At 39.7% G+C, this 23,775-nt stretch overlaps 1 protein-coding gene across 2 annotated transcripts in view; it reads left to right on the top strand.

Moving 5' to 3' along the window:
• The first annotated feature begins 680 nt into the window (after positions 1 to 680).
• The window catches only part of IGSF11 (immunoglobulin superfamily member 11), a 140,466-nt gene continuing 117,371 nt past the window's right edge, over positions 681 to 23,775 (top strand). For both annotated transcript variants that reach the window (XM_019795316.2, XM_019795315.2), the window contains exon 1: positions 681 to 1,029. In XM_019795316.2, the coding sequence (XP_019650875.1) occupies positions 978 to 1,029 (52 nt within the window). In that variant the 5' untranslated portion in view covers positions 681 to 977. The remainder of the gene's footprint in view (positions 1,030 to 23,775) is intronic.

Raw genomic sequence — 23,775 nt, 5'->3', positions numbered from 1 at the left:
CTAGTGAACAAATAGTTGAAATTAGTTTAAGAAAGCCATAACGTTTGAAGAGGCTAATTTTAAATATTAGAAGTTGAGAGAAGTTTTAATAAAAGGGCAAGAGAAGATGGTAGTGTCTTTGATAGAAACGGGGAATGAGGGGCATGGTACAGCCCTTACGCTCTTTTAAAGAAAAAAGGGTAGTGGGTGGGTGTGGGGAGAAAAAAAAGAAAAAAAAAAGCTATGGAATAGAACAAACTTCATCAATTCTTGATTTTGCCAGAATCAGAATTTTGCCAGATTACGTAGGTTACAGAAGAAAGGAAATGGACAAATAGGAATCTGAAAACGGCAATAGAAAAAAATCTTGCTGAACGAGGGTTGTGGAAAGTCCTTCCTAGAGGACTCTGGGGATCCAGGCTGACACCCCTGTCTGGAGAGTGGTTCAGGGCAGGGGTGGGCCTTGACCGCAGGCCAGGAGGGGGCCTCCGGCGAGTCCCCAGCTGCGCTCACAGCGGCGTGCGGGAGAGTGGGCGGCATCGCGCACAGGTGGCCGTGGCAGTGCCAGCGCCAGCTGCGCGCCGCGCTCGCTCCGCGGGTGGGCCGCCAGGCGTCGCGCTGGAGCCGCGGTTGCCCGGGAGACCGAGCGGGGCGAGTGGGCGGCGCGGAGCCCAGCCGGGCTGCTGCAGGACTAGCTAGGCGAGAGTTGGGGGGAGTGGCTCCCCCGGCGGCGCGGCGGGCCGTCGGGTCCTGGGGCAGCGCGAGGTGACCGCGGCGCTGCGGGACGAGGCCGGACAGCCGGGGACGCTCCTGGTCGCAGCTCAGCGTCCGCGAAGCGGGGCGGCGCGGGAGCAGCACTTGCCTCGGCTGCGCGTCCCACGGTCCCGGCCCCGCCGGGCGGACCCGGCTGCCCCAAGGGCGCCGAGAACCCAGCCCGCGTCTCCGCCGTCGCGACGAGGAACCAGGCGGGCGGCGGGCGCGCTCCCCGCAGCCCCGGGATGACTTCTCCGGGGTCTCCGCTGGCGCCTCTGCTACTGCTCTCTCTGCACGGTGAGTAGCCCGAGCCGTCTGCTCCCGGTGGGGCCAGGCTGGGCCGGGGGGCTCGGGGAGACTTGTGCCAGGTCCTGCGAGCCCAACTTTGCCAGGGGCCATATTCATTGCTGTCGGCGGGGGCTCATGCGCCCACCCGCACGGCTGCTGTTCCGCCCGCGCCCCCGTCCCGCCCCCCGCGCGGCTAAGGTGTCCCAGATCCGAGAGCCAACTGCACCCGCTGCTCGGTTTCCGCGGACCCGGGACCTGCTTCTGACCCTCGCTGTGCTTTTTAGATAACCACTCCCTCACTTACTAGGTCCAGGGAGAAACAGTATTTAGAATCAGTTTCCATTATCCGGCGGCTCCAGGAAAAATGGAGGTGCCTTTAAAAAAATTGAGAAAACTTTAAATTGTAGCTTTACCATAACCTTTAACAAGCATATGCAGGTTTGACTGAAAATGTGCTCTTTGCTTTAAAAATAACTATACACTATGTTCGAAAACATCATATTTTTTTGTACTCTAGCTTCTTCCCCAAAGCATTTAAATTGGCTTATGGAAATAGAGTATAAAAATATTGGAACAAAAAGACTAAACGTGTGGTTAATTTTCTTAATGGTTTTTAAAAAACTATTTCATTTTCTGCTCTCTGTTAAATCTTTCTTACATTTTATTTTGTATGAATAGCCATCATGTTTAACTCTGGTTTTCATCTTATACATTGCCTTTTTCTTTTTTGAGTGCACTGTCCTTGGAATCAAGTTTTCTGTCCCATTTAATTGATGAGATTTATTGAGATTTATTCTGAAGATTTTGTTTAAAGAGCAGGTTCAATGATTTATGGAATATTGTGGCTAACCTTGTTTGTTTCTGGAGATATCAGTATGTTTCCCATAGTTTTGTGGCCTTATTTGAACTGATAATGAACTGATAAGTAACTTCATTTCTTAAATTGTTCAAATTTATTTAGTTGGGGAGAAAGGAATACAAAATTTCGTGTACTTTTTCCATAAATACCAGTGAAGAAAATCATCAAAATTACAGATAACTTTCCTAGAGTTCAGTAGGTATATTTTTGGTGATGATGTGTAGACAATAATTAAGTGACATGAGTCTGTGCTTCCAAATTAATTTTGTCTGGTTACCCGATTGAAGGGGTTGGCATTTTTCTCTGTCTTACTTCTTTAAAGTCTGAAATAATTAGAGTAAATGAACTTTTTTGCATAATTCCTTGGATATAACTGAAAAGGGTATAAATATTACTATAAGAGCAGCCAAAATTTTGGTAAAAATAATCTGTTCTTAACCGTCATCTATTATAATAAATGCTGTAAATAGCTCTTTGTAAATAGCATTTGTGTATAGTTTGTTTTTGAATTATTAGGCAGTACTTTTTTAAAGAGTTGATGTAATTTGCAGAAACAGCCTTACAAGGTCATCTGATTTGTTTCCTTTCCTTCAGCAGAACTATTCCTCAGCTATCCTAGAATGTTTTCAAAGACTTCCAAGGACAATTCAGCCTTCATGATAATCTGTTCTGTAGAAGTACTTTTCACCCTCAGAAACGAACAGTTATGTTCCTTTGTTCAACAGATGTTTACTGAGCTACCACTCTGAATTTGGGTGTCTGGTGGGGAGGGATGGTGGAGGACAAAGATGCACAAGAGGTTGCAGCCCTCGAGGAGTCTGCAGTTCTAAAACAGGCTGTAAGCATGCAAAATGATTAACGATACGAGGGATATATGATGAGGGCTATTTATTAATGGTGATATCAAGGAAGACTTCATAGAAAAGTTTACTTTTGATCTGGACTTTGAGTAGGATTTGAATTGGCTGACATGGAGTGCTTGGGCTTTCTTTCCTAGGCAAAGGAACAGCCTGGGCGAAGGATATGAAATGGAAAGTGCAGGGGCGTATTCTTCAGAGGCCAAGTGTCTAGCTGCTAGAGCAGGAGATGTGTGCAAAGGGGAAAGGGCTAAAAAAGTAGTAAGAGTCGAGAGCCTTGAATGCTGAATTTGGGATTTATTCAGGAGGCCATGGGAAGGCCACTGTTATTTGATTTCCCCTAAGATGGGCAGGGGAAGGGGGGTGAACAGCTATTGTGTGCCTACTTGTGCCTAGTAGTCTCCATGTCCTGACTGCCATTAAGTTCTTGAAGTCAAAGGCAAAGTTGTTTTGAATGAATTAGGGCCCATCCCTAGGATTTAGAATGAAGGGAAGGGGAGGATTGGAAACCTGAACGAAGTGGCTTCATTATGAAGGGGTAAAGAAATAGAATGCGGGGTAGGTAACCACTGTAGCGTTGGCTACCAGGAAGGCTTGATGCACGAAATGTAGAAATAGAGAGTCTTTTACATTTTTGAAAGAAAATAGATGTCAAGAGATCTCTGTTTTATGTGGAGTAACTCCAAAGGGAATTGAAACTGAAAAGTTGTCTTCTATATAGTTCTACCAATAGGTTAGATATATTTGAAGTGTTTTTAATACTACTTGTGATTCCTTGAAATAGCAGATAACTTTCCAGAATCTGAGAGAATCTATAAAAAGAAAGAAAAGATCACATAAAAATGAAATGAAAATGAAAAGAATTATGAGCCTGAATGTTAGCATTCTGAAAAATTTCTTGTGAACTTTGATTTCTTAGCTCTAACTTGTATTATGTAACTGCTTTGGCAGGATTCACTTTTTAGTAAAAAATCTGTAGTTTGACCTACATGAAAGGTGACAGCCACTGGATGAAAACTTTAGAGAAATTAAGCTTAATGCACTGTATTTTCAATGTGGACTATTCAGGAAGCAATTTAAACATTAAATCACCAAGTGCTTCTAAAATGTTATGCTTAGAACTGTTGTCAGACTCAAGGTCTGCAATGGGTAAAGATTTTTCCCCCCAGTAACAGTATGTGGTGCATTTTCAAATGTGTTTTCTCACTTTGATAGTGGAAGCATTTATAATGAAAAGTCTCATTTGGATCCTCATACTTAAGCCATGTGATTTAGTGCCAAACAAGGTGATGTGCTGGGACAGAAGATTCTTTAGTTGCAATGAGTTCTACAGAACAAGGGACTGGAAAGACTAGCTGGTTTGGGGAAATCGTGGCACTCCCACTGAAATTCTCATTTACGTTAGTTCATTTAGAATAGGGATCCTGAATTTATGTTCTCCACACTAGTGATATGTTAGGCAGTTGGAGGTAGGATTGCTGCATTTCTGGTAGTGCATTCCCTTCAAGTACCCCCCTCCTTTGTTTGATAAGGACTGTCTGGCATGCATGTAACTCACCCTTGCATTTTGAAAACATCCCTTAGACCATCTGGAGGCTCTGATATCCTCCTTCAATTATAATTGAGAATAACTGGTTTCAGAGGGGTTGTCAGTTCTTGGGTGGTGTTCAAAACACCATCTGATTTGAGCTGAATTTGGTCTTAAAAGTGGAAAGTTAATTAGTTACTTATTAGTTAAGCCGATTTACCTAAACTGTGGAAGGATTTTTTTTCTTTCTATTAAAGTTTGGGTAATTGATTCCTTCTGTACCTGGTTTCTTACCATCTAAGAAAGAGTAGTTTACATTTGTGAGGGTTTAAAAAAAAACATGAAGTCAACCAAAGAAATAAAATCTGTTTCCTAATTTCACAAATGATAGACTCAGCTGTCGATGTGGTACCAGTTCATCTTCACCATTGCTGGGTACCACATAGATGCTATATGGTGGGACTCTGCCTCATATATGTATTATAGGAAGATCAGATTTTAGCAAATATCACTACAATTTTTATGTTTATAGAAAAGGACTAAAAAAATACAAATTTGCCAATGTGAAAAAAAAGTCTGTTCAATAAAAAAAATTCTTAGAAGAAGTCTACGTATTAGTTTCCTTTCATTTAACATTTTGATGTTGAGAGAGGTAACAAGCTAATAGTAATAGGTGCACCCTTTTATTTTAGAAAGGGGTTGCCAGTAAAGAAGTTGAGATGCCAGAAACACTGAGTTCAGGAAATTGTACTATGTAGAGTTCTTTGGAAGAATCTTCAGAGAATTAGGTGAAAATCAGCAGCTGTGAATGATAGTGGATTGGGATTTAGGGTTGGAAATTCAATGCTGTTTTTTCATCCAGTGTCACAACTGTGTGACATTGTGAATGTAACTCAAGTAGAATGGGGGCCACTTCTAGGACAGTCTTAAAACACCAATTAATCCAATATTTTTAAAAATTGGAAAGAGGTTTAAATTTTTTTCCAAGACAGACACACCAGTGGAAATTTTAACAAATGTCCTAATTTAGAGAGCCCCTTACCCACCTTTGTCTAAAGTCTTTCCCTGTTGACAGCAGTTGTTCATGTAAAAACATCTTTCCTTTCACTCCCGTATTCTCAGTAATGTTGATTCTTTTCTGCCCTCTCTCCTCCTCATCTTCCATTTTGGAGGATGTTATATTCTATTAGCATCAGGTTCTTTTAAGTTAAATACATCTAGCAATTCACGGCTCCTTCCAATGACTTAGTTCTACCTATTTCAAGGGTATATCAACCCTGGAGTCAAGCAGACCAACCCAGAAGTCACCTTAGAAGCTGGGCGTTGTTGAGGATATGTGAGAATGTGGACATAATTCTACGGTAGTATTTCCCCCTTGTTCCATGAAGTTAACTTCATGATATAATTCAGTGTGTGTATACGTGTGTATACATATATATGTATACACACATTATATATGTATATATGTGTATATATGTACACTTTCTCTAAAAGGCAGTACCATACCTGGCGCAGAGTAAGTGTTCAGTAGATACTTGAGAATGACTAAATGAGTGGTTACTCATACAATTGGTAATCTTGTGTGCCTGCAGTACCCGAAAAGAATGTTTTTCCTCCCTTTTAAAGAAAAAGAATTTTTGTTAAGGATTTTTTTAGGGATTTGGTGTGACTGTCAGCTTCAGTTTATCTTTAAACCTTAGTAAATATTTTGTGGAACAGAGGTAATAGAGATTTATTTTCATAGACTTTACAGATTCTATGACTTTGGAAGTTAATTTAAAATGTAATACTTACAGATCTTTCAAAATTGATTTTTAGTTTATTTTTAACCATGTTGAAGTTGTCTCCATTTGAAACATTTTTTCCTAAGGAATTTCTGAAGATGTTGCTCCATGCAAAAAGAATGACCTTGGACTTCTGGGTGTTCATTTAGAGCCATCAAGTTTCCCATTTCCATGCCTGATATTCTTCATTGCCTGGGCCTATATGCCAAAACTAGTCTCCCAAGAACAGAGATAATTAAAATAACACCTCTGTAGTTTAAGCTTAACCCTGCCCCCCACCCCTGCCAACATCATATATACAAAGTACTGGGGATGCTCTTTTGGAAATAGCAGCATTACCTAGATGAGCCTGGAGTGAAGGCATCATAGCCTGCTCCCAAGGGAGATTGCCAGTTGTCCTGCCCTCCCATTACTTCCCCTTTTCCTGTAGTCTATGCATTTCCCTCCAGAGTTTCTTCCAGCTAGGATTCATTCCCTATGGACCATCCTCTCAGTCTGCAGTGATGTTTGTATTTTTGAAATGTCCGAAGTCTTCTACTAATCATAGCTCCATCCTCCACCATGTACTCAAAGATGCCTTAAGTAACATCAGACATTTTTTATAATACTTCATCTTTGTTTCCTTGTACCAGGTTCATCACTACCTGTTGTACAACTTCTGTCAGACCCATGGGTCAGGATCATTTGCCAGAACACAAAATACATGACAAAAAGTGAGGATGAAGTATAGTAAACTTCACTTGTTGCAGAACACATTCTAGTCAGTCTAGCATTTTAAGCTTTCATTGGTTAAGAAAGCCTGTAGTACATTTCACTTATGCATATTGTCCACGCGTAAATGCAGACTGTTGTAGACTTAAGACAGTCTTCTTGTTAGCAAGACTTAAGACAGTATGCAGACTCTTAATCATAGGAAACAAACTGAGGGTTGTGGGGGGGGGGTGGGAAGGGGGGGTAACTGGGTGACAGACATTGGGGAGGGTATGTGCTGTAATGAGCACTTGGTATTATATAAGACTGATGAATCACAGACTTGTACCCCTGAAACAAGTAATGCATTATATGTTAATTTATTGAATTAAAAAATCCATTTTCTTAAGTACATTTTAGAATGATCCAAGATTTCTTGCTTAAAGGATGTGTTTCCATGTTGTTTACTGAATTAAATAAAAACTCTTCATCACAGGAAAAAACATTGAGGATATATTGCCTACCTCATCTGGTTGTCATGAGACTTGTGTAAGGTAAATGTTTAATAAATATTATTGTCGTTACTCCCATTTTATGAAAGAAGAAAAAAAAGGCAGTGTGCAGAACATGTGAAAAATGTGTTACCAATATACTGCAAAGATTATCAAACTTTTGGCTTTAGGATTATTGGGGCCTTCAAGATTACTGAGGACCACAAAGAGCTTTTGTTTATGTGGATTATATTTATAAATGTTTACCATATTAGAAAATAAAAGTAAGAACGTTTAAAAATATTTAGTAATCAATTTAAAAACAACAAGTCCATTGTATATTGATATAAGTAATATATTTTCCTGACAAGTAAGAATTTTTGCCCAAACCAAAAAGTACTAGCTAGAAGAGTGGCACTGTTCCACAGTTTTGGAAATCTCTTTAATGTCTGATTCATTAGAAGACAGCTGGATTCCTCTAACTGCTTCTGCATTCAATTTATTATGATGTGTTGGTTTGGTTAAAATATATGAAGAATACCTGGCCTGATACAGATATGTAATTGGAGGAGGAAGGGGTGTTTTGAGAGCATTTTAAGATAATTTTGGATATTCTTTGATATTTACCAAAACCCAGTAAGTAGTAGTTTCTTAAGGATTGATTATCATGCAAAATTAGGAGCCATATCAATAAACATTTCTTGTTCTGTTATTTTAAAATCCATTGGTTTATCTTGCAATTTGAGTGGATCTTTCATTCCTGCATGAATTTCTGGTACACTGTGCGTTGATAATTTGGAAAATACTGGTTCCTCGATACAGATTTTACAAATGTTGATGTACATTAAATTGTATAATATAAACAAATCACATTTTTTAAAAAAAGATTTTATTTATTTATTTGACAGAGAGAGAGAGAGACAGCCAGAGAGAGAAGGAACACAAGCAGGGGGAGTGGGAGAGGAAGAAGCAGGCTCCCAGCGGAGGAGCCTGATGTGGGGCTCGATCCCAGGACTCGGGGATCATGCCCTGAGCCGAAGGCAGACACTTAATGACTGAGCCACCCAGCTGCCCCACAAATCACATTTGTTAATAGCACCATTGATCTTATCAAAAGAGCGTTTAGGTTTTGGAAAGCTATTAAGCTACAATGGCAGATACAGGTTTTATAAAATTTTAATATTTCCTCAAATTTTATCATTGGAAACAGCTGTCAGTTATTTCCCTTGAAGGGATGGTTTTATTTTGTTCAGTTTTGAGGAAATGCCTGCCACGTACCTAAGTCTGAATAATTGTAGTCTGTGAGTTGTTCTTTCAAACAAAAATGCTGATGCATGAAAACAGCAACTGGTTCATTGAGCTTTGTGCTCAAGGAGTCGCACCAGTGCTCTTCCGGGGATAGCTGTTTTGCGTGGGTCTGCGGCATAAGTGACCTATGGCTCATACTGCCTGTTTTGTCACAGGATACTATAAAAGGTCAAGATTTAATAAAATTATTGTTACTGCTTTGTCAAAGGCATTCTTTAGTGAAACTGGATTTTCCTTTTTCACTGGGAGCACATGATGGTGAAGGCCTGCTGCCGCGCCTGTGAGGACAGTCAGCGCCAGTACCTCGACGACAGTAAGGTGCCGGCGGCTCACCCTCCGCGGTGTCCACACCGTCAGTGCAGACGCCAACACAGGCAAAAGGCAAATGACAGTGTACCATTATTAAGAACACGGCTTTTACCTCACAGATTTTCTGGAAGGATCTTAGACACCCCGTTGGGTTCATGGACTGTAGGAAACTGGTGTTACTCTAATGGAATATTAGATGCTTTTTTTTTTTTTGAGAATTGTTTTTGGGCCAGTGGCCAACAATTATTGCATACTATGTAGGATGGTATTAAATGAAGTGTGTGTATATTATTTAAGCATGATAAACTCATTTAAAATTCTTTATTTTCATATTTTATGTATGTTTTTAATTACAGAGGTAACATGTCCTAGGCATAAAAATTCAAAAAATGCAGAAGTGTTTAAGAATTGGCTCATACCCTACCTCCACCCACCAAATTCTCTGGTTTTGCTGTGCATTGTTCCAGACCTTTTTCTAATGACAAACAAAGTCTGCATGTACGTGTACTTTTTTTTTCTTTTATGAGGATCTTTGTGGATTGCACAAAGGACCAGTCATTTACATTTTTGGAGCTTTTGTTTACTCTTTATCTAAAATCTATGTTCAAAGTTCAGTTGTTTGACGGGATGTAGTAGGAAAGTAATTAAAGCCATTAGGTAGAAAGTGTGTGTGTGTGTATGTGTGTATTTTGTATGTGATTAACAACCACCATGCCACCAGATAATTTTTCATGAATTACTCATATTGTATTTTAGGTCAATTTTATTGAAGTATAGTTAACTATGGTAAGATGCTCTTATTTTCAGTATAATATTATATAGTTTTGATAAATTAATGCACCTGTGTAAGCACAGTCAAATGTAGAAATTTCTATCAACGAAAAGAAAAGTTCCCTCCTGTGCCTTTGCAGTTAACTCCTCCATTCTTGGGTCTAGTCAAATGTTGATTTGTTTCTATAAGTATACATTAATTTTGACTGCTTTAACTTACCTAAATGAAAGCATATTATTTGTGCTTAAAAAGTACAGACTTCAGGTTTTTTATTAAAAAGATCCATGTTCGGACAGGACTGGAGGAGATAATGCTAAGTGAAATAAGTCAAGCAGAGAAAGACAATTATATGATTTCTCTCATCTGTGGAACATAAGAACTGGGATGATCGGTAGGGGAAGAAAGGGATAAAGAAAGGGGGGGTAATCAGAAGGGGGAATGGAAACATGAGAGACTATGGACTCTGAGAAACAAACTGAGGGCCTCAGAGGGGAGGGGGGTGGGGGAATGGGATAGATTGGTGATGCGTAGTAAGGGCAGCATGTATTGCATGGTGCACTGGGTGTTATACGCAACTAATGAAGCATTGAACTTTACATCGGAAACCGGGGATGTACTGTATGGTGACTAACATAATATAATAAAAAAACATTAAAAAAAATAAAAAGATCCATGTTCATTTTAAGTTAAACAGTACAAAGCAGGAGAAAAGAATATTTCAACATATTATTCCAAACCACACCACCCTGATATGTCTGTCCATTTTAACATTTGATGATTATGATTTATTTCTTGATAAATCTAGGTAGATTCCTACAAAGCAGGAGAAAAGAATGTTTCAACATATCATTCCAAACCACACCACCCTGATATGTCCATTTTAACATTTGATGATTATGATATATTTCTTGATAAATCTAGGTAGATTCCTATCATTTAGAATTGTTTTAGTGCTTACTTTGTTCTCTGAATTAGTTCATGTTTTCACTATTTCTATCCAAATTGAAGGAGAATTTGTATACATATGTTATTGAGTCAAAATGTCTTTTCTAGAATTTGTTAGAAATTACTCCATATCTTCTGACATTGACTGATCCTGTGCTGAAGTGTGAGATCAGTCTAGACTCTCTTGAGAGTGATTTACTTTTTGTATATGGATGTCAAAAACCTTCCTTTATCTTTATAGTTCGATAGGTTAACCATAATTTATCATGATGTGCTTTTTTTTCTGCGAGATATTATATCTCTTCAACCTGCCTACTCACATCTTCCTGCATTTCAGATCTATTTTCCTGTATTATATTTCTGGATATTTCCATGTGTCTTATCTTACATTTGCTATATCTAACACTATCTGTATATTATTTTTGTCTCTTCTACATAATTTTATTTTTAAAGTTTTTAATTTGGCTTATTTAAACTAAACCCAATTCACTCATTTTCTCATATTTTTTTAAAAAATAAATAATGTCATAAATACCATTCTATAACTTATTTGTAAAACATAACAATTTAATATGGGTATTTTCCCATCTGTTACAAGTTTCATAGTGCTGTTGATTTAAAGTGGAAAGGCCGTGAACTTTTTAAAAAAGATTTTATTTAGTTATTTATTTATTTATTTAGAGCGTGTGCTCCAGTGAGGTGATGGGCTGAGGAAGAGGGAGAGAGAAGGGCTCTTGATCATCTGTAACAAGTTTCATAGTGCTGTTGATTAAAAATGGAAAGGCTGTGAACTTTTTAAAAAAGATTTTACTTATTTATTTATTTAGTGTGCTCCAGCAGGGTGATGGACAGGGGAAGAGGGAGAGAGAAGGGCTCTTGATTCCACGACCCTGAGATCATGACCTGAGCTGAAAACAAGAGTTAGAAGCTCAACTGACTGAGCCACCCAGGCACCCCAAGCCTGTGAACTTTTAAAAAACGAAGACCAGGGAGTTTGCTCAGGCAGATAGTGTTAGTTAAATGGAAAGCTTTGGAGGGTGTTGTTAGGGCAGGTCTGGATTCTGACTCTAGGTTTTATGTCATCGATGGTGTTTCCCAGCTCTTCTCATTTTCATGAAAGAGGGTGTTTTTATACAAAGCCAGGTGGTCTCCAAAATGGAGAACAGTTAGTTACATCGGCAGAATTTTCAGAATAATCTGGAGATTCATAAACTCCCTGCCTACTATGGTATCTTGGTAAATGTAGCTTGTTTTCAGATCATTAAATTTTTCCAAAATAGTTTTAACAAGTTAAACATTCGTTTTCATGAATAAATTTCCTGAAATTGTGATTTTTAATTCTTCCTAATTTGTGATTTCAGTGTCCTCAGAGCAAGGCATGTTTTAGCTGCCCTTTGATCAATCTGTATTTCTGGTTTCCATCTTAACATTTATACTTGTTTGGACAAATTACTTGCTCTCTCCCCACCCGACCCCTCCTCCCTTGTTACTTCAGTTCAAGGGGTTGAGTTTTCTTTCTCATTAATAAGAACATGTAAGGTTGTGAGCCACAGGGACCTGGACCAGGACAGTCTCTTAGAGCCTTTAATTCCATAATGTCCTTGATCTGAGGAAGCCGCTCAGTAATCTCTTCACAATTTCCATGACCAAGCCATCTGCCTGCATTAAAATAAATCAAATCTGCTTACTCCTTCAATGTCTAACAAATATTCTATAAACTGATGATGAAGTCCATGAACACAAAAATAATTTGCAGTGTTGAGCACTTCCTCTGAATTCTCAGCTCAGATTCTCTTGACATAGTGGAAGTTGGCCTGCCAGCTTTCTCTTTGGAGTAAAGGGTAGGGGAACCTTTTCCCCTACCCCTTTGATTACTGTCATCCCAAGCATGGCAGGGGAACTAATTCAACTTTTCCATATCTAGATTAACCTTCACAAAGCCTTTCTTTGCCCTTCTGCTTCATATGTAGTAGCTAATTAAGTAAACAGACATATTATCTAATTTTAATATGGCAGTGGGCATGGATGGTGGGGATATATATGTATATCTCAGGCAGACTGAATTGTGTCTGGCCCAAGCTTCTGCTCTCAGGCAGACTCTGGAGTTTGTGTGGACTGTGGTGGCGTCATGCTGTACAAATGTGTGATCCTGTGGCCTGTTCCTATGCAAGATAGTTTATTTTTTCATATCTGAACCCCCCCCCCCAAATCTTGAGAATATTTCCTCTTGCCTTAACTTCACTATCCTTTCTTTCCTCTCCACATTCAGTATTTTTTATCCTTATCATTTTAAGTTTATATTGTTCTAACAGTTTTTTGGCCGATGTTTCCTTTGCCTCTCTTTGCTTTGATACACCCTTTGCTTTCTGCAAGGTTGCTTTTCTGTCAAACACCACTTTCACTATATTCCTTTCCTCCTCCGACAACAAAAACAACCCAAACTCAAAACACCTTAAAGGATAAATTCCGAAGTTTTCCTAATACCATCCGTGCCCTCTGTGGCTTTTTGCTCGTCCCCACCCAGCATGTCCCCAGCTCCCTCTGCCACTCCAGTCCCGTCTGATTCTTCAGCTTTGTTACTAACACTTCCCATCCTCTGCTGGTGGATCTGAAACACCTCACCTCCTTCTTTTGATAGCTGTATTCCTGCCTTTCCAGGCCCAGCTCCAGCCTGTTTCCTCTGAGACGGACTGCCTTAGATTGTGGCCTGACCTCCTGAAGGGGAACCTTTCCTCTCACCAGCTCCCAAGGCAGGACAGTTTGCGCTGCTCTTTGGGTAGGGCCTCTAGAGTACTGTACCTTGTTCTCTTATGCTTTCTTGCAAGCTCCGAAGGAGGAGCGCTTCGTGCCGCGCACACGGCAGGTGCTTGCTTTGTCGAGTGAATGGATAAATGTGAAATCTCTGCCTTCAGTGCCTTTATCTTGTATTAGGTAATGGACAATCCAGTTCTCTCATTTCACAGGCAAAGAATGAAATTCTGTATGTGAAATTGAGACATACCTGCAAATTTTAAAGTTTTTTGCTAGAGCATGGGCATTTCTCATTTTCAAAGAATGAAAAAAAAGATTCTTTTATGTTGTGTATTGAATTTGCATTTCATGTGTTTTGAAAAGGTTAATAGTTTCTCACCCTTTTCCTTTACATGAGCTAAGTTTACAGTAGCTTCCCACTCTCTTATGCTCCTGCTGCCTTTCTCTAATTCATACTGAAGAGCAGGGACTTTTATTCAGTCAGTTTTTTCTTTGATTATGATGTATTTCAAAGTTGCTGTATTTATTAGAAAAGGCAATAGTGACAGGGACTAAATTTTTTAAAAAGTGTAATATACACACAAAATAGTATAAAAATCTTGAGAGTCCTACTTAATGAATTATTATGAGTGGATGTACTTGTGTAACCAAAGGCAGCATTGCCTACACCCCATAGACTCCCAGTGCCCCTCTCAATCACCCTAGCGTCCCCTGCTCCCCAAACGTAGCCAGTTTTTTACTTCTAACACTGGAAAACTAGTTTGCCTGTTTTTGAAATTTATGTAAATAGAATCATCCGTATTCGTTATGCACTCTGTTTCTGGCTCTTAAAATTCAACATTGTTTATGCAATTTGTGCACATTGTATGTAGCTTTGGTTTCTTCACCTTCAATATGGTGTAGCCCTTCATCATGTGCATATACCATGATAGCGACTTACCCATCCTACTGCTGATAGGCATTTGGGTTTTTTCCAGTTTTGGCCTAATGAATAATGCCATGGTGAACATGCTTGGACATGTGTTATTTTGATGCATATCAGAGTGAATTTCTGTCAGGTATATATCTAAGAAACAAATTGTGTATATTCAGCTTTAGTACGTACTGCTGTTTTATCCAAAGTGGTTGTGTTGATCTTTATGCCTGCTAGCAGTGTTTGAAAGTTTTGTTTCCTCTACATCCTTGCGAATGCAAGCTATTCTATTTATTTAACTTGAGCCATTATGATGGACGAATAAGGGTATCTCATTGTGTGTGTGTGTGTGTGTGTGTGTGTGTAAGTGTTTTTCTCTTTCCTGATTACTAATGAGGTTGCTCACCATTTCCCCTTTTACCGACCATTTAGGTATCCTGCTATGTAACTTGTCTGCTCAAGTCTTGCCAGTTTTTTTTTCTTAACAGCTTTATTGAGATATAATTCACATGTTATATAACTTACCCATTTAAAGTGTACAATTCAGTGGTTTTTGTATATTATTAATTTTAAAATTCAGTGGTTTTGGTATAATGTGTCATTAATTTTTAAGAATCATGGTAAAAGATAACAAAATTAGCTATTCTAACTGTTTTTAAGTGTACAGTGGTGTTAAGCATCACAATGCTGTGAAAATATCATCACTAATTCCAAAACATTTTCATCACTTCCAACAGAAACCCTATAAATGTTAAGCAGTAACTCCCTGTTTTCGTTTTCCCCCCAGCCACTGGAAAACATCTAGTCTATTTATATTTCTGTGAATTTTCCTATTCTAGGTACCTCACATAGGTGGAATCATACAGTATTTGTCTTTTTGTGACTGGCTAATATCACTCAGCATATTGTTTTCAAGGACCATCCATGCGATAGCATGTATCAGGGCTTCATAACTTCTTATGGCTGAATAATATTTCATTGTTATATATACTACATTGTGTTTATTCATTTATCTGTTGATGAACCTTTGGGTTTCTACCAGTTTTTATTTTAAAAGATTTATTTATTTATTTATTTATTTATTTGAGAGAGAGGTGGGTGGAGAGGCAGAAGCAGAGAGAGAGAATCTCAAGCAGACTCCTTGCTCAGCTCAGAGCCCCATATGGGGCTTGATTCTAGGACCCTGAGATCGAGACCTGAGCTGAAATCAGGAGTCTGATGTTTAACTGACTGAGGCACCCAGGTGCCCCTGACAGTTTTTAAAATTAGAGAGTCTGTGTGTCTTTTTTTTCTCCCTGATTTATACGGGGTTTAAAATGTTTGTCAGAATACTGGCACTCTGTTGGTTACATGTGTTGCAAAAATCTTCTTTTACTCTGTGACTTGTCTTTTCACTCTCTTATTTTGGTGTCTTTTAAAGAACAGTTCTTGATTTTAATTAGTGCAGTGTTAACAATTTTTCCTTTTTGACTAGCACTTCCTGTGTCTTGGCTAAGAATTTGTTGACTGTCCCAATGTCATAAAGATATTCTCTGTTTCCTTCTAGAAGCTGTACTGTTTACCTTTTATATTTTGAGCTACAGTCCACCCGGAATTGATCTTTTGGGTGTGCGAGGAGAGTTGGGAGCCAGGGGCTAAAACTTACTTTTTGTGGTGGTTTACCCATTTACGTTTATGTCCAGTTTTTTTGCTCACATAAGTTCTTTGATACGGTCTTATGTTTCATCTTACCTTCAGGGTCTAGTACAATGCCTTGCACATGGTAAGTGATCAATAAATGCTTACTAACAACGGTCGAGCCATAAACACTCACTTCCCAAAAGACACAAGGGATCCAACCAGGATGCTGTGAAATCTGACTTTATTTGTAAATAGTATTCATTTCCTCTTTACAGCATTATTTTCTTCTCTCTTTTTGTTTTGTTTGTTTTTGGTCTGTTATCTCCCTCTTCCCCCTGCCTCTTGCCTCTGCCCTGTTTATCATCATCGTCTCCTGCTTCATTAATACCATCTTCATCATCTGGAGCTGAGGTTATGTTCTGAATCTCATCATCTTCCCTTTACCATTATATAGTGATTTCCTTTAAAAATAATAATTTTAGTGGTATAATAGCCTTTCCTATTATTGGGTACCTTGCATCATAACAGCTCTGCCTTACATTTGTTTTGTACAAGGAATTTGAACTTATGGTCCAAAAATGGTTTCCAGAGAAATTTTATGCAAAATTTAGTGTTGTATTGTGTTTGTTTTTTTCTTTTTTCTAGGGGAGAATCTCTTAACTTCTTAAAAGCATATCTTTTCATTTTCCAGTAAACTATTGAGAAACCCACTCTGTGTATACCACTGTACTAGGCATTGTGCGTTATGTGGAGTATTTAGTATGGTACCTGGTCTTGAGGAGCTTAATACATGTGTAACTGTAATTAGAGCTGTAAGCACACTTACAATTTGGAGATTTATGTGAATCTGAAAAGGAGTAAGTGGGGAACACTTGTCAGATAGTGTGAGGAATGGAAGTGCAGCTACGTGGTAGTTAAAATGTCAGGTGGAAGAAGATATAGCCAGATAGTTAATGGTCTTGTGCACTGCCTGTCTCATCTTTATCCCAGCCAGTGAGGCAGATCATCCTTGTTTCTTCAGTATTAAGCAGTTTTTAAGGAAGAACAAAACAACAACAAAAAAAATGAAGGGTCCATTATACTCTAGAAATCAGGTAGAAAGATGTAAAAGGATTGGGTCCAGTCCTCAGGACTCCCATCGTTTAGTCTAAAAGCCAAACATGACTCAGCTCATTATGATACAGTGTGTTTCATTAGTGGTATGAGTGAAGCGTTGTCTCCTGTTCCATTCTCACTCTTGCTTTGCCCAATCCATTCCATTTCCCTGGGTGGTCTGGTTCTTGGGGTCTGCAGGTTCTTAGCTGGCCACTCTGAACGTGTGCTGGAGTGATGACATGGATGCAGTGGCAGAAGCAGGTGGAGTCCGAGGCAGTGCTCTTGGTTCCTCAGGGCCTGACGTGAAGTGTGTAAGAGACTAGTAGTGTATACGTCCTCTGCTGAGGGGACCTATAGAGGTCTGAGGGTAGAAGGACAAGTCTATGTGTTGTACACGAATTTCAAGATCAGAGACAAATGGCCAGGGCTATTGTGTAAAGATGGGAACTGGCACATACTCGCCCCTGTTCCCCATTCAGCACCGCCACTACAACTACCCCCCACAGGACCAGTTGTGACTTACCACTGAGGGAGTGGTACTCTAGAGCTGAATCTGGTAAAGACCCAGGCAACTTTGTGTAGATGTGAGGCCACCTCTCCTCTTCTCTGTCTTGGGGTAGTTTAAGGATTCTCTCCTTCAGGCAGTCAGATACCATCTGGAAGAAAAGTAGGACATGGGGGGAAGAAATCTAAAATGTATCTAAGCCATCCAAAAGAGACATCTATAAGATTACTTAAAAAGGCTGTTCAGATTATTGCATCAGTCTTAAGATGACCAGATCGGACTGAATTTAGTTATGCCATGACCCCTGTCACCCATCTAGTTTTGGGGTGGGTTGTTGAGGTAAGAAGTAGTAAGAAGATCATATTCGTTTGAAAGAAAATAGACCGTGCTTTTACGCATATGCTCATTTATCAACAAAGAAATGTAAATTTACTTATTGCTGTCCTCTTGATAACGTTTGGTTTAGATGCATGGCCAGTTCTGCAGAATCTAGGGTCCTCGTCTGGCCAGATGTGCCAATCTTGAGCTCTGTCCTAGTTTTCAACTTAAGCTGATGTACCAACATGGCAGCAAATGTGTAAGCAATTGCAAGAACCATAGTACAGTGGTTTATTGAATCTCGATAAATGATCTTTTAAGAAAAGCCTCTTTATTTGCTTGATCACTTAGAGTGCTTTTTTTAAATACTTGGATTTTGGCAGGCATTTCAATACTGAGGTGCCCACAGTGAACTGAATGTGGTTAAACAGCTTGGAACACTGGGGTTGAATAGGCTCTGGGCACATGTGCCAGAGGGTGGCGAGCCAAGTCATCCTGCCCCCAGTGCCAGCCCTGATGGGCTTCAGTTTTGCTGTTGCCACCACTTCTGGATCCCTCTGTAAGTCACATGCATTTCTTCTGATTTCAGAGTGTCATCAGTTTCCAGTCTGGCTGGAAATTTCCATGAAAATTGTAGCTGCCATTATTGGGTACCCACCGTGTGCCATGCATTTCCTGGGCATTTTATGTATATGTATTCATCAATTCTAAGACAAGTTTGTGAGATAGATGACTGTTATCCCTATTTCCAAGTGAGGAAATTGTACAGTTGGAGAATAGACTGAATTTCAGTACCTGGAGTTAAGTGCCTGGAAGATTCAGACAATATGTGAAGTGCCTAATACTGTGCCAGGCTCAGGCAGTCAGTAAGTGGATTCTGTTTTTTCTTTTAAGCTCCGTTTGACTTTGTGGTGGTTTTGTCTCCACTCTAAGGCCTGACTGGAGAAGAACTTGGGGAACATTTGTATGAGCTGTGAGCAGGGCTTGTAGAGATCTTTGGAACCCTAAGCGTGAAAAGATCATGGTGCCCCCTCCTGTGAAACTCAGACTGGGACACAAGACTATAAAGAGTAAGCAAGTCCTGCACAGTTGTGTTCTTTCCTTCAAGGGGCCTACTTTTGTCCTTGTTCTGAAATATCAAATATCAATCAGCCTTAAAAATGTTTCCCCTTTCTCTCTTTTCCTCCCACCACCCTATTCCTGTCTTGCTCGTGCTTTAAGTATTTGTCTTTATTGGGTAATACAGCACTGGTTGTAGGAGTTTAAAATTTTATTTTTATTTATATCAAGTAAGTAGGCATGATAGAAGATTTATAAGTTGTCAATTCAAATGGGATTGATTGAAAAATTACCATGTCAACAAGAAATCATGCTTGAAAGTTCTGTTAGACTGTGCAGGTGACAGGAAAGAAGTATAAATCTCTATCATGTCAGTTTACGGTTTTTGAGGAGGGAAGAGAGGAAGCATTTTTTGACTGCTTCCTACCTAAAATACTTTCTGGGGGGGGCATCTTTGTGGTGCAGTCAGTTAAGTGTCTAACTCTTGGTTTCGGCTCAGGTTGTGATCTCAGGGTCATGGGATCAAGCCCCATGTTGGGCTCTACACTCAACTTGGAGTCTACTTAAGATTCTCTCTCTGTCCCCCCCCCAACCTCCGTCTCTCTGAAATCAATCAACCAATCTTTAAAATAAAATAAAATAAAATAAAATAAAATAAAATAAAATAAAATGTATCCTAGGTACTAGTCCTTCAATATACATTATATGATTAATCTTCACCACACCCTTGCATTGTTCCTGTTTCATAAACAAGAAAACTGATGTTCAGAAAGGTTAAATAAAGTTGCAGCTCATGCCTTTGGGTTTCTCAAATCTACCTTCTTCCTACTTCAGGAAAAAAAGGGAACAAGAAAATTCTATTGTTTCAACTTGATATCCCCCTTCCTCCTCTTTTTTTATGGCCTGGGAAAATAATGCTTATGCTTCTGAGTGCAGTTTGAATGTCACTTCCCATGTGGTCTCCCTCTAAGTTGGCTTCTTCCTCCCCTGTCTCCATAGAACATTGTTCAGACTTTAGCCCATCCCTGTTTACTGTGACCTACACACTCACCTGTGTGTTTAATCCCTCTCTTCCTTCCTCATCCTTCGCGCTGTGCCTGGGACAGAGCCAATGCCCAGTCCGTGTTTGTTTCATACATAGCGTGAGGATTGTCTGGTTGGGGCTTACAAGGGCACCTGGAGTTGAGAAAGACTTTATTGAATAGGTGGTAAGTCACAGAGTCTCCCAGCATCTGGATAGGATTTGGACTTGCACAGCGTGGGCCTGGCACAGCGAACTGGGGAGGGGGATGGGGACCTGCAGCAGAAGTGGCCACGTGGAAAGGAGCATTGCTAACTCCTGTTGGGAAGTAATGTGAGTTAAATTTGGATGCCACGTTTATTATTTCAGCTCTTTGAAACAGCCCCTAATGATATCTCTTTTCTTTTGTTTCCTCAAAATTAATTATCTTTTTGTAGCTATGGTAACTCATTTGAAGGTCTATTATGCATGTAATCTGTACACATTGAACTATGTGCTTCAGCGTTCTAAATGTTTTCCTGCATAGTCAATAATTCTATATTTGCAGTGTTCTCTTCCTTCTGCTGAAAATTGGCTTTTCCCTTTAGATTTCGGAAGATGATTTTAAAAAAGGATTAGGAATGACAGCTTGACTAATAAATTACCATAAATGACCATCATCTTTGTTACTAACGTACATGCCAGTATTTGGTTGTACTGACATATTTCTAGGCAGTTTTTCCTTTGAGAAGTTTTGAACACATGACCCACACCACCCTGGTTTCCCCAATTTCTCCAGCCCGAGGGCCCATACACCCTGACTCCTGAGAGTCTCTGCACCTCCTGTCCTCCTGTGGGACTCCTGCAGCCCCACGGGACACCCTTTGTGCCTCCCGCCTGGCTCTGGTCCAGGCACATACACCTCTATGTTTGTGCCTGCTCTTTTCCCTGCTGCTGCTCAGCTTGTCGCTAACCTTCCCGGCCCAGCCTTTCTGCCTGGTCTCAGACCGCTGTCTTTTATGCCTGTCTCCCGCCCCCCCCCCCACCCCAGGCCCCAGCTCACCCAGGTAGACCCCAGCTCACCCAGGTAAACTACATGGTCCCATACTTTCTTCTCTTCTTTGGCCAGAGTGTTGTTTAAACTTTGACTCTTTTCCTTAGTCTGGAAAGGGAGGCCTGCACTCTTCTCCACAGAGTGGTTAGATCACACGAAGAAAGGGCCCTAACGCCTGGTGTGTAGCAAAAGTCTGTCTCTTCCTTCCCCTCAGCCCTTGATATGGCCAAACTACTTTTAACAGCATTTGTTATTTATTCCCTCCGCATTTCTCGAGGGCCTGCTTTGTGGTAGGTGCTGCTGTAGGCACTGGGCTAGAGCAGAGGCAAGAACAGCCTCACAGCAGCGAAGGCAGTACGAGACGACCTAGCAAGTTTCTCAGGTGCCCGTTTCTTCTTAAAATCTTGGTTCACCTCTAGGATACTAGTAGGCTGAGAATAATGTAACTGTCAGGGAGAAATTCTATTAAGAACCTAAGTCTCCGGCAGTCATGGTAAACAAGCTTTTTAAAGCTTTTACAGCCTTATGATTTTTGGTGTGTTGTCCAGGTGTGTGACAGTTTGCTAAGTGAAGTCACAGGGTCGCGGTGGTTGCTGCCTGTGTGGGTCTCTGGCTCTGAAACACTCACACTTTGTGAGTTGTGTTGGGCCAGGTAGGTCTTACGTAAGGAATTGGAACCGACTCCCGTGACCTGTAGGGTTGGTTCCTCTTGATCGCTGATTGCTTATACGAGTCCCTTACACGGTGAAGGTATTCAGGGAAGGTTTATGGACACAGGAAATGTTTATTTCTCTAGATGAGCTTTTTTTTTTTTTTAAACATTTTATTTATTTATTTGACAGAGATAGAGACAGCCAGTGAGAGAGGGAACACAAGCAGGGGTATTGGGAGAGGAAGAAGCAGGCTCATAGCAGAGGAGCCTGATGTGGGGCTCGATCCCATAACGCCGGGATCATACCCTGAGCCGAAGGCAGACGCTTAACCGCTGTGCCACCCAGGCGCCCCTCTCTAGATGAGCTTTTAAACGTCTCTTTTTGGGGCTTTATTAACAGTTGCATTTAATGTTTATCACCAGTAATAAACATCATCCTAGGTATTGTTTGCTTCTCTTTTTCTTTTAAGGTATTTTTGTACTTTAGAAATGTAGAATTGTTTGAACTGTGTTTATTTTAAAAATACTTCTAAGTTACTTTAGTATATACTAAATATTTATTTAGCTTCCAATATATATGATTCATATACTTTAAAGATAAATAAAAAGGCATGTAAATTAATGTTTATTGATTTGCTTCTGGGTTTAATGTTGATGATTTCAAACCAGAAAGGGAAAGTTTCTTCTACTTAGCAGAGGCTTCTCTTTGAAAATTCATGCAGCTGTCATAACGTCCTAGAATTACAGATCTGGAAAGCACCTTCAGTCTCCTGGCTTCTCTTCTTCACTTAACTCTCTCTTCTTTGCCCTCCTGCCTCTATTCTTTCATGTTATATAATGAGAAAGCCAGAGAGGTAAAGTCATTTTTTCAAAACTACACAAATTTTAAGTGGCAAAATTTGGACCAGGATCCAGGTTAAAGCTCTTTCTAATAACATAAGGGAAGTAATAGAGTCAAGCAATATTTCAGTTACTTTTTTCTGGCTTGTACAAATTAACTTCAACCCCATTAGGGTCAAACATGATCTCTTCCTAGGGTCTTTCTGTCTCTGCTACCCCACCAGTCCAACAAAATATTACACAAGGAAGTGTATACATACCATAAGTGTACACAGATGTATATAAATGGTGTGCTTGTGTAATTGTGGTAGGGTTAGTTAAACACAATGGGGGTGTTTGTATACCAAAAAAATAAATAAATATTGGATCCCCTGCCCTGAGCTACTTTTATGCTACTATACTGTCCTCAGATTCCAGACTGGATAAGATGAAACAGACAAGAAAATACTCAAATTTCATTTCAGAATCTGCAGCAGCTGGAGTGAACGTCAAACAGATGGGCTTTTCCACCCTGATTATCCTAACTTCCTAAATTTAGAAATACATGCTTTAAAAAAATGTAAATTACCCGAGGGGGTGGTGTAGCACATGCCAGGCAGTGCTAACGAGTGCAAATAGATGTCATCTGCTGACTTAGATGAATCTCAGCTCCCACTTCTGGGTCTCTGTTATTTCATTCCCTTTAGATTTGTTTTATGTCACTGCTTTCAAGCCTCTTTTCACATATAGATTAATATTATTTTAAAATATTGAGATTTATATAATATCTTAACCCAAAATAGTGTTTAATCTGTCTTATTACTCAAAATTCCTTCAAACTGGTGGAAAAAGATAAGAAAGAGATATTAGATGAGAAGTCTCTTGTATATTGCTTTTGTGACTAACTAGCTGGATTAATTTGGGCAAGGCACTTCCTCCACCATAAAGCGGGTGGACTAGAGTCAATGATCTCTAACGTACCTGTTAGTTATAAAGTTCTTTGTTTCTATAAATTGTCTAGAATTTATTTTGTACTGTGTTGTGTCTCTAGAATCTAGCACAGTGCCTGGCACATAGTAGATGTTTAGTAAACATTGACAAAAGAATGAGTACAGTCTTATATTTTTAATTTACAAAATTCATTAGGCAAATTGTTTAAGAACTAAGTGTTTTATGGCCACCCTGTCCCTAGTAGAATATGCTATTTCTCTCTGTTATCTTATAGTTAAGTTGAAGAGATCGATAATGATCCAAGAACATAAAAAAGCAAAATCCAGATAAGTGAGGAGGTTTGTATATATGTATCACCTGTCATTGGAATGTGAGTTGTATGGGGAATCACATTTTATATAAATGAATATGTTGGTAGAACAACCTTTATTCCAGAGCCACAGAAGGGAAAGCAGAAAAATGATCTGTAAGTCCA

This window comes from Ailuropoda melanoleuca, chromosome 1 (genome assembly GCF_002007445.2).
Source record: "Ailuropoda melanoleuca isolate Jingjing chromosome 1, ASM200744v2, whole genome shotgun sequence".
NCBI lineage: Eukaryota > Metazoa > Chordata > Mammalia > Carnivora > Ursidae > Ailuropoda > Ailuropoda melanoleuca.
Note: the sequence above shows the minus strand (reverse complement) of the source record. Positions and strands in the feature narration are given on the sequence as shown.